This window comes from Photinus pyralis, unplaced genomic scaffold (genome assembly GCF_008802855.1).
Source record: "Photinus pyralis isolate 1611_PpyrPB1 unplaced genomic scaffold, Ppyr1.3 Ppyr1.4_LG2, whole genome shotgun sequence".
Taxonomy (NCBI): Eukaryota; Metazoa; Arthropoda; class Insecta; order Coleoptera; family Lampyridae; genus Photinus; species Photinus pyralis.
In genome coordinates, this window is record NW_022170403.1 from 52,805,586 (window position 1) to 52,823,188 (window position 17,603).

The 17,603-nt window shown below is 39.0% G+C and overlaps 1 protein-coding gene across 1 annotated transcript; it reads left to right on the forward strand.

The window, feature by feature from the left end:
• The first annotated feature begins 4,903 nt into the window (after nucleotides 1-4,903).
• On the forward strand, nucleotides 4,904-16,881 carry LOC116164097. Its single transcript, XM_031478224.1, has 8 exons — nucleotides 4,904-5,050; nucleotides 5,125-7,848; nucleotides 7,895-9,781; nucleotides 10,563-10,719; nucleotides 14,537-14,641; nucleotides 14,723-14,826; nucleotides 15,579-16,451; nucleotides 16,867-16,881. Exons 1-8 carry the CDS (start codon nucleotides 4,904-4,906, stop codon nucleotides 16,879-16,881), a joined length of 6,012 nt encoding a protein of 2,003 aa, XP_031334084.1.
• The last annotated feature ends 722 nt before the right edge of the window (nucleotides 16,882-17,603 follow it).

The window sequence follows — 17,603 nt, forward strand, 5'->3', positions numbered from 1 at the left end:
TATTTATTCGAAGAAAACCACGACAGTAGACATCATTCTTAGTTCTATTGCCAACCTTACTCTATCGCATACATAACTAAAATATAATAGTTGATACCAACTTAAACATTACATATACCCCCCTCTTAAGTTACAAATACAATAACAAATATAACTAAACATCATAAATGATTTTCGGTTTCCTAATCCTTTCGGATCGTCTTAAAGTAATTTCGGTAATTGGTTCTACATTATTATTCTTAACTGTACTTTGAGATGTCAAACTCGGTTCAATATCCTTACTTACAATTGTAGGATCCGTTGAATCGGTTTTGTTCTCTACAATCGGTTTGTCTCTTTGTGTAGTAGCTTCATTACAATGTACAATATTATCTGTATTAACAATGGAATGCTCCTTTTCAATAACTGAATTTTTAACAATTTCCATATCACTATTAGGTTCATAATCTATCATCTGATTGGTGTGTCTTTTCCAAGTTAAGTTATCTTTAGTTTTAACTAAATAAATATCATTTGTAATTTGCTTAGATATGACTGCTTTTACCCATTTCGAATTTATAAAATCCCTGACCATAACATCCTGACCTATTTCCCAGTTTACTTTCCTTTTACCTCCAAAATTCATTTCTTGTTTTTGTTGTTTACTTTCAATTTTATTTCTTAAGTTACTACCTGGTTTAATTTTGTCTAATCTGGTTATCATCTTCCTACCTATTTGTAGCTCAGAAGGACTCAAACCTGTTGTACAATGTGGCGTTGTTCGATAAGCGAACAAATAATTGTGCAATGCTTGTTGTAATGGTAAGTATTTAACTAGTATTTTGATTTTGTTTTTAAACGTACGAACAGCATTCTCCGCCGCTCCGTTACCTTGAGGACAGTATGGTGCTGTAGTCTGATGAACTACACCATTATTACGTAAAAAATTTTGAAATTCTTGTGACATAAAACTGCTACCATTGTCTGTAACTAATTTGTTTGGAATTCCCCACAATGAAAAATATTCACGAAAACATTCTATTGTTTTAGCAGCTGTGATATTACTCATGATTTTGATATCTACCCACTTTGAATATGCATCCGTAATGATTAAAAATTGCTTATTCAAAAAAGGTCCTGCAAAATCCGCATGCAATCTGATATTTGGACCAGTCGGCCACGACCAATTATTAATTTTAGTTTTTGCTGGAAAATCTTTCTCTTCTAAACACGCTTCGCAGCTCTTAACTAGCGTTTCTAAATCATTATCTAGTGAAGGCCACCAAACGTAGCTACGACTCAACATTTTCATTTTTACTAAGCCCATGTGTCCAATATGCAGTTCACCTAATAATTTTGATTGTAAAGCATCAGGAATAACCACTCTGTAACCCCTTAAAATACATCCTTGATCAATATACAGTTCTCGTCTCTTGTTAAAATAAGGATTTAATTCCGGTGACTGTAACTGTGTTGGCCATCCGTTTTCAATATTTTTGTAAACTTGAGCTAATATGATATCTTTTTCCGTAAATTTCCTGATTACTTGATCTGTTAAACAAGGAATGTTATCGGTTTACATATGATAAATATGAAGTATCTATTTCATCGACATTACTTAGTTTGCTTGGTAATCTAGATAGCCCATCTGCTACATTATTTTGAATACCTTTCACATATTGTATATCATAGTCATACCCACTTAAAAATAATGCCCATCTTTGAATTCTGTTAGCCGTCATTTCTGGAATGCCTTTAGTCGGCCCAAAAATAATTGTTAAAGGTTTGTGATCAGTACATAGGACAAATTTACGTCCAAATAAATATTGATGAAACTTTCTGACTGCAAATACAATAGCAAGCGCTTCTTTTTCTAATTGAGAATAACGTTTCTCTGTATCTGAAAGTGCTCTAGAAACATATGCTATTGGTCTCTCATCACCATTAGGTAATATATGAGCAATAACACCACCTATACCCACTGGACTGGCGTCTGTGTTTAAATGCAATTCTAATTTCGGATTATAGTGAACTAATATTTGTTCAGATGTCAACAACTCTTTTACTTTGCGAAAAACCCTAACTTGTTCCTCATACCATTCCCACTTTTGATCATGTTTCAATAATTTATATAAAGGTTGTAATAAAGTAGATAAATTAGGTAAAAATTTAGCATAATAATTTACTGTGCCAAGAAATGCTTTCAATTCCTTCACATTTTCAGGTTTTGGTGCCTTTTGTATAGCTTCAATTTTGTCAATGGACATACTAATACCCTCTGAATCTATTTTGTGTCCTAGATATGTAACACTATCTTTGAGAAATGCACACTTATTCTTCTTTAATGTTAACCCTGCATCCTTTAGTTTATTCAATACCTGTTCAAGAGTTTTTAAATGTTCAACTCGATTCTTTCCAGTTATACAAATATCATCGAAGAATATCCCTACATTTTCAATGTTGCCTAATAATTTAGTTATCATTTTCTGGAATTTCTTTGCTGCTGGCTTAACCCCGTAAGGTAAGCGATTATATTTGAATAAACCTCTATGAGTTGAAATTGTGGTTATTAATTTTGATTCCTCGTCTAATTCTAATTGCTGATAAGCCATACTAAGATCTAACTTCGTAAACTGTTGACCGCCACAGAATTTTGAAAATATATCCTCAACTTTTGGAATAGGAAAACTGCCATCCTTAAGAAACTTATTTACAGTTACCTTATAATCCCCACAAATCCTAACAGAACTATCCTTCTTTAATATTGGCACTATAGGAGTTGCCCAATCTGAATATGGCACTTCTTCTAAAATCCCTTCATTAATTAGTTTATTTAATTCTAAATCAACTTTGCTTTTAAGAGCATAAGCTAGAGGACGATGCTTTAGGAAAATCGGATTCCCTTTAAAATTTTCATTCATTTCTAGATGTAGTTTCTCTTTATTGTATAAACCTACCTTTTCTGTAAATACGCTGTCAAATTTTTTTAATAGATTATTTAAATCTGAATCGTCATTTTTAAATGCTGAGTTGCAAATTAAATTTACATGATTACCTTCAAAATCGATGTTGACTTTTAATTTCTTTAACCAGACTCTCCCTATTATCGGAGGACCGCCATTGGGAACAACGTACAGATCCAAACTGTACACATTACCTTTCCATTTAACCTGTGCTTTCATTATACCTATAGGAACGATCGAATCGCCTACGTAACTCCTGAAAATGTCATTTGTAGTAAACAATCGGTTACCCTTGAAAAACTTAACATAAAATTCTTTAGAAACTGCAGATATATTTGATCCTGTGTCAACTTGAAAATCAACTATCTTATTCTCAATTAACAATTTTATAGTAATAGGATTGACTTTCGTTTTGCTCATATTATTAAAATTTACTTCGTGTGAACCATTGCAATTTGATTCGACACTCTTATATTTCTCTGCATTTTCCTCAGAAATATTGAATAGCACATCTAAATCTAAATTTGGGTCTTCATCTACTTGAACCTTGACCTCATTGTCCACATGAAATAAAATTTCCTGTTCCGTGTCACTTCCATACGATAATTCGTCTTCCACTTGATTTTCACTCGATTCTCCCCTCATGTAGTGGTTTCTGTTTGAAATGTGACCTCTCCTGCATGTTCTACTTGTGTGGCCCCTCTTGCCGCAACCGCTGCAATAACTGCTCCGGAATTTACAATTTTTGGCGTAGTGACCTTGTCCACCGCAACAATAACAACTTGTCTTTTTAAAATCAGCCGATTGCTGTCGGACGTTGACCCCTTGTTTTGGTCGCTCTGTACTTTGTGAATCACTGCCTTTATTGAAACTAGTGCTGCTGTTACGTTTATACGTTGGTTCTTTGCGTTTAAAATAATTGACAGAATTGACTTGCACTTCGCTTTTGTTCATTATAGCACTCACGTCCCGATTAGCCGCTTCGAGGCTTAATGTGATTTCAACCGCCTTCTTGTACGTCAACTGTTCTTCCGCCAATAGTTTGCGTTTAGCTGTTTCACTTCTCACTCCCCACACTAGTTGATCAGTTAAACTCGATTCTAAATTGTCTCCAAAATCGCAATTGATAGACAGTTGTTTTAGACTAGCAAGATACTCCGAAACTGTTTCTTCATCACCCTGCTTTCGGTTCTTGAACTTATAACGCTGCGCAATTTTGTTTGGTGTTGGCTGTAAATGTTCTAGCATTAGCTTCTTTAATTCCTCAAATGATTTTTCTGCCGGCACTCCGGGAGTGCAAAGATCCTTAATTAGAGAATATCCTTCAGACCCGACAAGTGTTAACAATATTGGTACTTTCTTTTCTTTAGGTACATCATTGGCTATAAAGTACTGTTCCAATCTCTCCGTCCATAATCTCCAATTTCCTTTCTGAACGCAAAATTCTTCAATGTGACCAAACGTGCTTGCCGCCATTTTGTTGTATGTCGTGTAGTGTATACGTAAATTGTCGTGTACTCCTTGAATACAGACCCCAGTTTGATTTCACCCACGAATCACCTTTTACACTCGTCGCCAATTGTACTGTTTACTTGTACGTTAAATAATTATTAGTACCTTGTACTTATACTATTTATTCGAAGAAAACCACGACAGTAGACATCATTCTTAGTTCTATTGCCAACCTTACTCTATCGCATACATAACTAAAATATAATAGTTGATACCAACTTAAACATTACATCCAACGAGACGGATACCGCTTTTACTTGAACTTTCCGCTACCGCAAAGTCGTGTGTTATTTACAAGTTATTATCGCAAGTGCAAGTGCAATATTCACAATGGCTTCAAAGAAGATTCTAACAATTCGCAAAGAAGCTTTAAAGAGCTCACCGCACTCAGTACAAAGGTAAGGCAATGCGATTTCTCAATTATCGTTGCCAAAACATATTTACGGCGAATGGATACGCTTGAAGCATCCTTTCGTGCGTTAAACGTCGACATGATCACCTATAATGTTGATAAAGATAAAGCGGACATTGTAAACATCAATGATCTCGAGGCATTTATTGAACTCATTGATTTTATTAACAAGAACTGCCTAACGGTTATCGAAAACGGTGCATCATTGCATCAAACGTTGTCGCTACTGTTGGTGCTACCGCTACGGTTAATACTAAGGGTCCATCGCTGCAAAAAATTCAGATTCCAATATTTGACGGTGCAATTGAAAAATGGGAAAACTTTATATCGCTTTTCGATAGTTTAGTGCATAATCAAGAAGGTATTGATGACGCCACTAAGCTTCAATATTTACGTTTATATACCGCTAAAGAAGCACACGCAACCGTATCGCGCTTCATCTTACAAGATTCAAATTACGCTCCCGCTTATGACGCTTTGAAAAAACGGTATGCTAACAACCGCCGCATAGCTGCCTTTCACATACAAAGACTTGTCAAATTTGTTAACAAGGGTGATCTACTTCATTACCTTGAAGTTCACCGCACTTCGACATCCGCGTTAGCCAATCTCCAGCTCAACGATTTGGCTGATTTCATCCTCTTTCAAATTGCGTACAATAACTGCGATCCAAAAATCAAAGCCAGTTTCGACAACGAGAATGCTAGCGAACTGCCGAAACTAATTGAACTTTTGGATCACGTTGAGAAAAGAGCCCGCAGTCACGAAATGGACGTCAAATGCGTTCTTCCTACCCAATCAAAAACCGCTTTCTTCGCGCCACCAAAACCAAATCAATCTAGAACCCACATCACGCAAGCAAGAACGTCGTCTCAACCGAAATGCAGATACTGCAACGCTGATCATCAAACCTTTCACTGTCAGCAATTCCGAGAATTGTCGCCTGCTGATCGTACCAATTTTATCAAATCTTCTCACGCCTGCTTCAATTGTTTTGGGTCACATGAGGTCAAAGACTGTAAAAGTAAAGTCCTCTGCAGAATCTGCAACCGAGCTCATCACAGTCTTTTACACCTTCCAACCGCTGTACACACCGTGCCAAGTACTGCATCGCCTCCCGCAATTTCTACTACCTCGTCTTCCACGCCTCTCACTGGTACAGACACCGCTCAAGAAAGACCCGCAGCCGTCATGTCGTGCGTATCTACAAACCAGGTGCTTCTGGCCACCATCTTGTGTAAAATACAGGATTCGTTCGGCAATCTGCACGATGTTTGTGCGCTACTTGACAGCGCCAGTCAAAGATGTCTTGTGACAAGTAAACTCGCAAACCGCCTAGGATTACAACGCAAACGAGAAGCTCGCTGCATCCTCGGAGTGAGCGGAAGAGAATCTACTTCCCAAGGTTCTGTTCAATTAACACTTCAATCACGCTTCAAGCCCCCGGTAATTTATGTGACCGAGGCCAGTGTCCTACCGCACATATGTGATGATTTACCTACTGCTGAACTCTCGCCAGACCTCTACCGCAAATTTTCTCAGCTGCCACTTGCAGACAATCAGTTTCACCGACAAAAGAAGATCGACATTTTGCTTGGCGCAGACGCTCACGCTAATTTACTGACTGAAGAAACTCCAAACCTAATTCCTGGCCAACCTACTGCCCAAAGGACAAAGTTTGGATGGGTTATCTTTGGAGCGACCCCCGAACTGAAGCCGCTATGTTCTGCTACTGCCATGCTAATTCGATCGCATCCGCTTGAATCTACGCTTACTCGCTTTTGGGAAATTGAACAAGTTTCCATGCCGTCGGCGCAAACAAACCCAGAGGACGTCATTGCTGAAGAGCATTACATCAACACGCATACCAGGGATTCTGAGGGACGATACGTACTGCGCCTCCCTTTCCGCCCAGGAACCAATCCTAAAGAGTTGTCCAACCGCAGCGCCGCTGAAAAATGTTTGAGATCGCTAGAAAGACGATTAGGGCGTCAACCGCAAGTAAAGTTATTGTATTCCGCATTCATGCAAGAGTTCATCGAAATGAAACACATGCAACTAAGTGTTTCACCATCAAGTTATGTTCTGCCACACCACTGCGTCATGAAGGAGAGCACCTCCACCAAACTGAGGTGCGTCTTCAACGCTTCCGCCAAGGACGTCACAGGGACGTCTCTGAACCAGTTACTTCTACCAGGACCGAAGCTGCAGGCAGACATAAGTGACATTCTTATCCGTTTTCGCTTCCACAACGTCGCACTGTGCAGTGATATCAAAATGATGTTTCGCCAGCTCGCCATCCATCCAGAAGACAGGCAGCATCAGCACGTTTTCTGGCGTGAATCTCCCGAACATACGCTTCAAGAATACGAAATAACTCGTGTCGTATATGGTATGGCAAGCAGTAGTTTTCTTGCTCAACGCACCCTTCGCCAACTCGCTGCTGACGAAGGTCACCGCTTCCCAAATGCCGCTATTGCTTTAGTTCGAGATTTCTATATGGATGATTACGTCGGAGGATCTTCCTCTATTGCTGAGGCCAAGCAACTTCGCAAAGAACTGACTGAGCTGCTCGACGCAGGATGCATGCCTCTGCGCAAATGGAGCTCGAGCAATCCACGAGTGCTTGACGACATTCCTGATTCCCACAAGGAAGTTCCGCTGGAATTCAGTACTGGTGATCCCATGCTGAAAATTCTTGGTCTATGCTACCTACCGCAAGAAGACGCGTTCAGTTATCGCCTTAAACCCTTTGAAGGCCCCGCTACGAAACGTTCAGTACTCGGTTACGTTAGTCGATGTTACGACCCCCTTGGGCTTCTGTGTGGAGTGATCTGCCGAGCAAAGCAGTTCATTCAGAGCCTTTGGTTGTTACGCAGTGATTGGGATGAGCCGCTACCCGAACCGATACAATCAAACTGGAAAGATTTTCTACATGTCATGAGCAGTTTACCCAAATTTCGAATACCGCGATGCTTCAATGTTGATGAAGCAGTGTTACGCCTCGTGTGTTTACTTACATGTGCAGCGAGGTGAGTTCGCTGAAGCTCATCTAGTAAAAGCCAAGAGTCGCGTTGCCCCGCTAAAGACTCTATCTATTCCCCGATTGGAGCTACTGGGCAGTCTTCTGGCTTCTCAATTGATAAACTCCGTGCTGCACGCCAACCCCGGTCGTGCATATTCGTCGATCCATATGCTAACGGACTCCACCATAGTACTCGCATGGTTGAAGACTCCACCGCACCTTCTTAATACATTTGTCGCTAATAGAGTTGTAACGATTCTTGACCTTACTAAGAACTACCAATGGGCGCGCGTTCCTTCCGAGTTTAACGCCGCAGACTGTGCCTCGCGTGGTTGTATTGACGATCAGATATGGTGGCATGGTCCCTCTTTTATGAGCCGCAGTCCAGAGCATTGGAACATTTCCATCCCGATGGAACCTGATGAAATTCCAGAGCGCAAGGTTACCACACTTGTAGTTCAAGCAAACCCCGCAGCAACCGACTCCCCGCTAGACATCATAGAGAGATTCTCATCTTTGTCACGCCTTCAACGCATCGTTGCGAACATTCGGAGATTTGCTCACAATGCGAGCTGCAAATCCGCTAGGAAAATTGGTCCGCTATCCGTTTCTGAGTTAAGTGACGCTTTATTGTGCTGTGTTCGCATTACCCAAGCTGTTGAATTCTCCGAAGAAATCAAACAACTACAGTCCACTAATTCCAACAAAGTTCCGCTACGCCTTTCCAAATTGTCGCCCTACATCGATGAAAAGGGATTCCTCAGGGTGGGCGGTCGCTTACGACATAGCTTGCTACCATCTGAAAGCAAGTACCCGCTACTACTCCCCAAAAAATGTCATCTCTCGTCACTAATCTGTGATTATTATCATAAACAATTGTTACACGCAGGCCCCCGCCAAACGATGAGTTTCATCCAGAGGAAATTTTGGATACTAGCCGCGCATTCGCTGATTCGCCAGAGAATCTACATGTGTCGCCCTTGCTTTCGCCTTACCGCTGCTCCGCGGCAGCCGATCATGGCCGATCTGCCTGCTTGCAGAGTACAACCCGCTCCGCCATTCTACACGACCGCTTCGGATTTTGCAGGTCCCTTTGAGACCAAGGAGACCACCCGCCGCAATAGTCCACGCCATAAGTCATACTGTTGCATTTTCGTGGACACGGCAAGCAAAGCCGTACATCTAGAAGCTGTTACCGAACTATCTACCGCTGCATTCATGGCTGCTTTTCATCGATTTTGTGCCCGTCGTTCTCTTCCTGCTACCTTACACACTGACTGTGGGCGGAACTATCTAGGAGCCGCACGACAGCTAAAGGAAGTTACGACTTTCCTCAAGAATCATCAAGACGAACTGTACACTCAGCTCGCATCGCTAAAGGTGAAGTGGTGTTTCAATCCACCCGCTGCACCCAATTTTGGAGGAATTTTTGAAGCTGCAGTTAAGTTAATGAAACTACTTATGTACCGGCAAATTGGGAATACAATCCTCACTTTCGAAGAGCTCAGCACTTTTTTCGCGCGCGTCGAAGCTGTGCTTAATAGTCGCCCGCTTGGAATGATTTCCTCAGACCCCCGCGAGGGTAGCGACGTGTTGACCCCAGGACATTTACTCGTCGGAAGACCGTTGGTCGCCCCACCGGAGCTGTGCCTTACTGATACCGATATTAGTGTTGGATCTCGGTGGCAACGAATTCATGCTCTCTCTCAATCCTTTTGGCGTCGGTGGAGCAGTGAGTATTTGCATACTCAAATGCAGCGTCAAAAATGGACTCGTGACTGTCCTAACCCCACCGTAGGATCGTTCGTGTATATTACTGGACTATCTTCTTCGCCATTGTCCTGGCCTCTCGGTGTCATCGAAAGAGTACACCATAGTAATGACTCTAAGGTGCGTGTTGTGACTGTTCGCACCGCGAGTGCTGTGTATACGCGCCCTACTAATCGGCTTGTGTTTCTGCCGGTTGCTACATAGTTTTCGAGATAGTTTTAGTTGTTTTTTGTCTGACAGACAGACTGATCATTTTGATTTGCTTCATGTTTCGATTAACTCACTCGAAACAGTGGGCGGTATGTTGAATTACAAACTGTATTTATTTATTTGATATTTTATGTGTGACCGCTAGATAGCATAAACGTTCAGTTTGATGTCTTTAGATTAGAGCGCAGGTATAACTTGTAAATAGATGTAATAAAAATTTGACTTTGGTTGTTGATCGTTAGACGTTCTGTTTGTGTTTAAATTTACTCAGTTAATATCGCTACAAATTACACGCTACCGCTACCGCTACGAAACATCCGTCAATGACTTCAATGATGTGTCTTAATGAATCCGACCTTATTATTAATATTATTAATTATCGCTCGCTATCTTTTAAATTTAGTTCACTTTTCTAAGGAAAAGTATTTTTTTTTACATTATATGTGTTTTGCGAATGGAGAAAATTTTATGTTACAAACCCCATAAGTATTTAGAGTTAAGTATTTTAACTATAATGAGTAAAATATGAGTTCCAATAACGAAAGGTAGTCTAAAGAATATGCGCATTTACTACCAGAATGTGAGGGGACTAAAGTCGAAATTGTCCGAGTTCTTTCTAAATGTCTCCTCAAACTCCTACGATATTGTAGTTTTAACTGAAACGTGGTTAAATGAAGGTATCTTGTCACAGGAATTATTTGATGGTCGATACGTTGTATTCCGAAAAGATAGGAATAAAGACACAACTAATCTTAAGGATGGTGGTGGCGTCTTGGTGGCCATCGATAAACGCTTCCACTTGGAACTTGTCGACATTTCGCTCGAAGAAACCTTACTCGTCAAAATAGGTAAAGGTTCAAAATATTGCATGCACTTGTGCGTTGTTTACTTTCGATCAAATACAAAGATACATAATTACAATGACTTTTACAATATGTTTGACTCGTTGCCGGAACCTGTGAAAGGTAACTTGTTAATTATTGGAGACTTCAATCTTCCAATATTTGGTGCAGAGTATGATTTATTGAAGGGTGACCACCTATGCGTACAACTGAACAACTTTATCAACTTTAACAACTTATCAAGCAAAAATAATGTAATGAACAGTTTTGGCAAATCCCTAGATCTAGTTCTTACTAACATAGTTTCGCTAACTGTAAATCATGTACAAACACCTGATTTATTAGTAAAACTGGATACATATCATCCCGCCTTATTGTTGCAATGTGAGCTTAACATTCCTGTAATTAAAACTAAGTTATTGAGTGACCTTACGTATAATTTTGGTAAAGCGAATTTTGTTGGGGTCTATCATGCGTTAACATCCACAAATTGGTCTGTTCTAAACACATGTGTTGATGTAAATGAGTCTGTTCAAATATTCTACAACATTGTATATAGTATTTTAGATCAATTCTGTCCCAAAATGAAAATTAGATGTGAATCTTCATATCCTGTTTGGTTTTCTGCAGAGCTAATAAGAACAATTCAACATAAACATAAGATGTTTAAAAAATACAAACGTCTATGTCAAATAAATGATCCCGGGTCAGACAACGTATATCTGCAATTTAGTCATCTAAGATCCGTTGTGAAAAAAGATATCACATCAGCTTATCGGGAATACATAACCGATATTGAAAAAGACATTGGGCGTGATCCAAAACGTTTCTGGGCTCACGTGAAGCATAGCAAAAAACTGACCGATCGAGTGCATGAAATAGAGCATTGTGGCGTACCTGCAACTACCGGTCCAGAAATCTCAGACATCTTTTGCTGATTTCTTTAAATCAGTGTATTCACCTTCTCCGCCTAATTTGAACCCTTGCAATAATTCACACGACTCAGACATGATGGATCACTATGGCATTCTCGTACTAAAACACATTGATCAACACTGTGTTCTAAGAGCCTTAAAGAAACTTAAATCTAAGAAGTCCATGGGTCCGGATTTGCTTCCTCAATACTTTTTTAAAGGCTACTCTGAATTACTGAGTAAACCGCTATGCATAATCTATAACCAGTGTCTTAAGTCGAACACTTTTCCCGACTTTTAGAAAACCACTAAGGTAACACCAATATTTAAAAGTGGAAACAGACATTCGGCCTCCAACTATAGACCGATCTCTATACTTTCAGTACCGGCAAAAGTTGTTGAAATTATTTTGAAGGATGAAGTATTTCAACATGTAATGCCACGAATTTCAAATTGTCAGCACGGTTTCACTTCGGGTCGATCCACAGTGACAAATCTGCTTAATTTTACGCAATTTGTTTCGAGCAGTATGAATCAAGGCGCTAATGTAGATGCTATTTTCACTGATTTGTGTAAGGCGTTCGATAAATGTGATCATGCGGTTATATTGTCAAAATTGAAATATTATGGGTTGTCACTAGATTTATTATATCTCTTTAAATCGTATTTTACGGAGAGATATCAATACGTGTGGTTCCAAGGGTATAAGTCCAAACTATATGCAGCCAGTTCCGGAGTTCCCCAAGGTTCGGTATTGGGGCCGGTCATTTTTAATTTATTAATAAATGGAGTAGTAAACGTGGTGAAAACGTCAGAAATTCTGTTATATGCAGACGATCTAAAATTATTCAAAGCTATCTTATCTAGAGATGATTGTGAGGACCTTCAGGAGGATTTAGACGCCGTGAATAATTGGCTTGGCACCAATAAACTCGCTTTTAATGTGTCCAAATGTGCTGTTCTTACATTCACTAATAAGCCATCCCCAATAACCCATACGTACTTTGTAAATGGAAAGGTACTAAAACGTATATGGCAAATAAAACATCTGGGAGTTATCTTAGACCACAGATTAACTTTTAATGCTCACATACAAAAAAGCATAGCAACTAGCTTTAAAAACTTAGGGTTCATAATTCGGCTTGGTAAGAACTTCTCAAAAATAAGGACATTAAAGCTTCTGTTCTCATCCATAGTGAAACCACACCTGGAATACGCGTGCGTTATTTGGAAACCTCACAGTTCAACACACAAAAGAAGTTTGGAGAGAGTACAGAAGAAATTCTTGCGATATTTAAATTATAAAAAAAAGTGGAGAGTACACATATTTTATTCCATATTCTGAACTTCTAGAGTCATTTCATATGGAAAGTGTCGAAAAGAGACATCAATTAGCCCAGCTCGTCTATCTGTACAAATTACTGCACGGAACGATAAGCAACCCACCCAACTTGGCACAAATTCATTTTTATGTTTCACCTTTCTTTCGCCGTACACGTACCCTGTTTTATATGCCCTATTCCCGCACTAATTTGCTAGCCTTTTCGCCTGTTGTTGATATGCAACGTCTGTATAATACCATCTGTAATTCAACAAATGTTGACATATTTCAAAATAGTTTTAAATCATTCGTCGACAATTGTACATCCATACTTTGAATTTATCATCAACATCTCGCTCTTTCCCACATTGCATACCCTTTTTGCAAACACATTTTTTTATTTTTTTTATATATATATAATCTTATTTGGGTTTTTGTTTAGGTTAAGTGTGTTAAAATGTAAGTGGTTTCAATTAACTGGCTTAGAAAATTATTTATGTTTAATATTAGTCCGTAAAGTTAAGACATAAAAAAAATGTATTTATTTGTGAACTGCTCCACAGTAATTGGATGTTTGTTATCTGTTGTGGAGCATGAAAATCAATAAATAAATAAATAAAATAAATAATACAAAATCTATTTCGGTTAAAAAAATGCGCTTTATTATTTTACGAGTTGTCTTATCTCAATTGATCGTACAGGTATTTTGATCTCGATTTTGATGTGTTTTTGTACTGAATTGATTTATCAGGTTTTCCACTGAATTTATGATGTCTGGTGTATTTTGTTTTTATGAACTTGTTTAATTGTATTTGATTTGATTACCTGATTTTTATCATACAATTTGAGATGTTTTATTAATGTGTATTTTCTCTTGCATGTTATTGCTGTAGGTGATTTATATATTTCATGTATTTGTCTGGCCTATACCGGGATATTGTCCCGTAGAAGGTTTCCCTGGTATTGTCTTGTTGTGTGCATAATATATTTATTTGCTCTTTTCTTACGCACAAAAGTTCTGTCTTTTATTTCATTCCCTTCTCGATTATGTCACACGTCCTAACACGTGCAAGAACCGATTACACAACGTAGGAGTTCATTCGTGCCACCCATATCGAACCGACTGCCATCCAACTTCAAAAGTGCCGCGAAACGTCCATCATTTCGAGCTAAAAGGTAGGTATCTTATTGACCAATAGAAAACGAGTACACATTTGGAGCGCAAATTAGTGTCAAAGTCCCAGCCCAAAACATGGTCAAAGTCAATGGGGTGTGAAGTGCATTATTATCCTTTATAAGTATTTCATATTTATGCTCATTCATCATAAATCTTTCACAGAAATAATTCTTGTCCCTTTCATGAATAAACTGTAAACTAAAAATACCTTAACCGAAATAAGCTCGCCGTACCGTTTGACGCTACAAAGTTTATAAATATACAAAATTCCGAGCAAAATTCATTGTTAGCACTCCGAACTGCAACGACGAACGGCAACAGCGAACGCCGACGCGAACTTAAAAGTTTATAAATCGGTTGTGAAGCGAAGATCAGCATGACCGATACACCAACTGAACGAACATCGAACAGTCCGTATGCTTGGAGTAACGATCGACAGTAACCTAATCTTCGTTCAACACGTCAAACATCGATCCGAAAAGGCCAAGCCCAACGTCATGTCAAACAAGCTGCGGAGTTTGTTCTGGAGCATTTGGTGGCTCCTATGCGAGTCATAAACTCCGCGGTGGGTGAGCAGTGCAATACCCTATGGCGCAGAAGTCTGGTACACGCCGGCGAAGCTGGGAAATATCTGGCAGACCCTGGAACGCGTCCAGAGAGTGGCGGTTTTGAGAATAGCATCGGGCTACAGGACTGTAAGGGTAAGCAAAAGAGGCAAGAGCAGATTAGGCCAGCAAAGAAAATGAATCGGAACATTGGACGTCCTGAACCAGGTACCTAGCTGGTGATCTCCGATTCTAATGGTAATGACAAAGATACGGCGAGCTGCACTATTATCTACGGCAATTTCTGACTGGCCACGAAGAAAACTCTACCTGTCTGCATCGCTGCAGGAGACGCCGAAACGACACCTTTGTTGACTACAGGGCCATCAGGGACAAGGCGGGGCATTATCAAAATACCGCTAACAATTTCATAACGAAATAATTAATCATTTGTCGTACGTTTATTGAGCTCAATATATTATTTAATGACTTTCTAACACGAAAAACTATAAATTCTTCATTATCTGCAAGTACCTAATATTTACATAATTGTTGGATATTTACTATTCCGTTAAACGTTTTCCTTCATAGCGGCGGCGCGGCGTATATCAAATACCTAGTAACTGTCATAAGTTATTCATCATCCCGGGGGTCGTGCGTTTAGATAAACGGTAGGTACACATACGAGTAGGTACCTATATTGGTAATTTACTCAACCAATTATTAATTGAACCCTTTCTTTTCGTTCTTTTCTCTGGTTAGTGGCAGCTTAGAACAGTTCTTTGTTTTGTACAAATTTACGTGTAATAGCGCTTTTAGAATCAATTTGCACCGCTTTTCAATATCTAACGAAAATGGTAAGATTTAGTGTGGTGAAATGAGTAATATAATTACTTCTTTTCTTGCAGGACAGTAAAAACTTCGTAAAACATACAGCCTTGATCATTGCCACAGTCTTCAGTTTGTGTTCACCACAACTAATTTCACCTAATATCGAAAACAAGGTATCTACTTGTGTTTCTTTGTGCATACAGAAACTATTTCGCGATGACGAAACGCTCCTTTTTGTATTCGAGCGAAGAGAAGATATGTGGATGTTGTCGGTTAATCATCCAAAAATACTAGTTGCATTAGATTACTTTATAACCAGGGATGTTCAGTTCTACAACAATTACTTGCTATTTACAGAGGGTGCGAACACCTTAAACCGCACATTACACAATCTTACCAAAAGTTCGATTTGGAATCCAAGTCGTGGTCCGCGTGGTCAATTCCTGGTAACCGTGCTGGATAATGCCAACATTGAAGTGGTATTTCAAACCTTGTGGTACTTTGATATTTTGAATGTTATAATAATCGGCAAAGAGCAAGAAATCCCAGTTTTGTATACTTCGGATCCATTTGGAAAAGTAGGACCATGTAAGAAGAATATTTACGTAAAGAAAATAGAGTGTGCCCATAAAAGTGAAATAGACTTTCCTCTTACTCACCGACTTATTAAACCGTGTGATTTACAAATGATTACCGACGCAGTCTTACCTGCGTCACAAGCACTGAGTTTATCAGTAACAGCTGCTGTAACGAAAAATGTTATTGAAATTATTTCTGAAGTCTTAGGTGTTAACAAATCATTCCCACTAACAGAAGGCGAAACCAAGAATGAAAGAAAACTGCACGACCCAAATATGAGCGTAGTCCTATTGCCGCTTCCTATTAGAGCTTTGGAATTTTACGAGAAATATGATCTCAGTATATTATTATACAGAGATGAGGTGGTATGGGTAACTCCAAAATCTCCTAAAGTTGCGGGACTAAAACTAATTCTGTCAGTTTTCTTATGGAAAACTTGGATTATAATCATTATGATACCATTACTAACCGCAACATTTTGGTGGATTATCGCAAAATCCAGTTTAGAGAGGAAGAATTTTAAAATATTTTCAAGATGTCTACTGACAATGTGTTCTTTCTCAATGGGAGGATCGTCTAATTTGATTCCGAACAGTAATTCATTGCGCTTGTTAATGATATTCTGCTTATTCTATTGCTTTCAAATTTGCAACGTATTACAAGCAAAATTCATTAGCGTGTTAAATGATCCGCCAAACGGGCCTGCTATAGACACGTTAGAAAAACTGGCCGCAGATTACCGCACCATTATAGTACATCCCATGGTAAACAAAAATATGCTCTTAGACACCAGAAATGTGATCTTCAGAAAGCTTCGAAACAGGTTCATTATACCAACGTTGTATAACACTAGCGATAACATAATGCGCGCTGCATACTACAAGAATTACAGTACGCACGTTCCTAGACGTATGTTGAATATGATGTTTCCAAAAGAGAAGACAATGCTAGACCTTGTCGAAAATGGCCCCGGACTTATGGAATCGGAATCGGTGATTGCTATGCGAAAAGGGCATTATTTTATGAGAACTTTTAATAACATCTCCAGACGAATAATGGAAAGTGGATTTAATGACAAATTGCTAGCTAGTGGATATAAAATGTTTAATGATGAAGAGCATCCTGCTAAAGATGCGTTATCTCATTTCACGGAAATTTTTGTTTTAATTTGTTGTGGGTGGGGTCTCTCTTGTTGTATTCTCCTACTGGAGCTCGCAAGATTTTATTTGCCTCGTCTAGCAGAAAAAGTGTACCTAAGATGTATGTAATTTATATATCATAGTGTTATAACAAATCACAGTTTGTGTGTCATCACATCATCCCATTCCATGATACTACATGTAGTATCATGATCCCATTCCACAACTTGAAGTGTGACCTACTAATACGATACGAATAGATTTAGGTATTTGTTTCACAGAAACCCTTGATTAGTTTTCATATTGTAACAATTCCCTCGTAGTGTGATTTGAAGAATTAAATAGAAAACTTTGAATACCGTATCTGTATTTATCCTGAATATC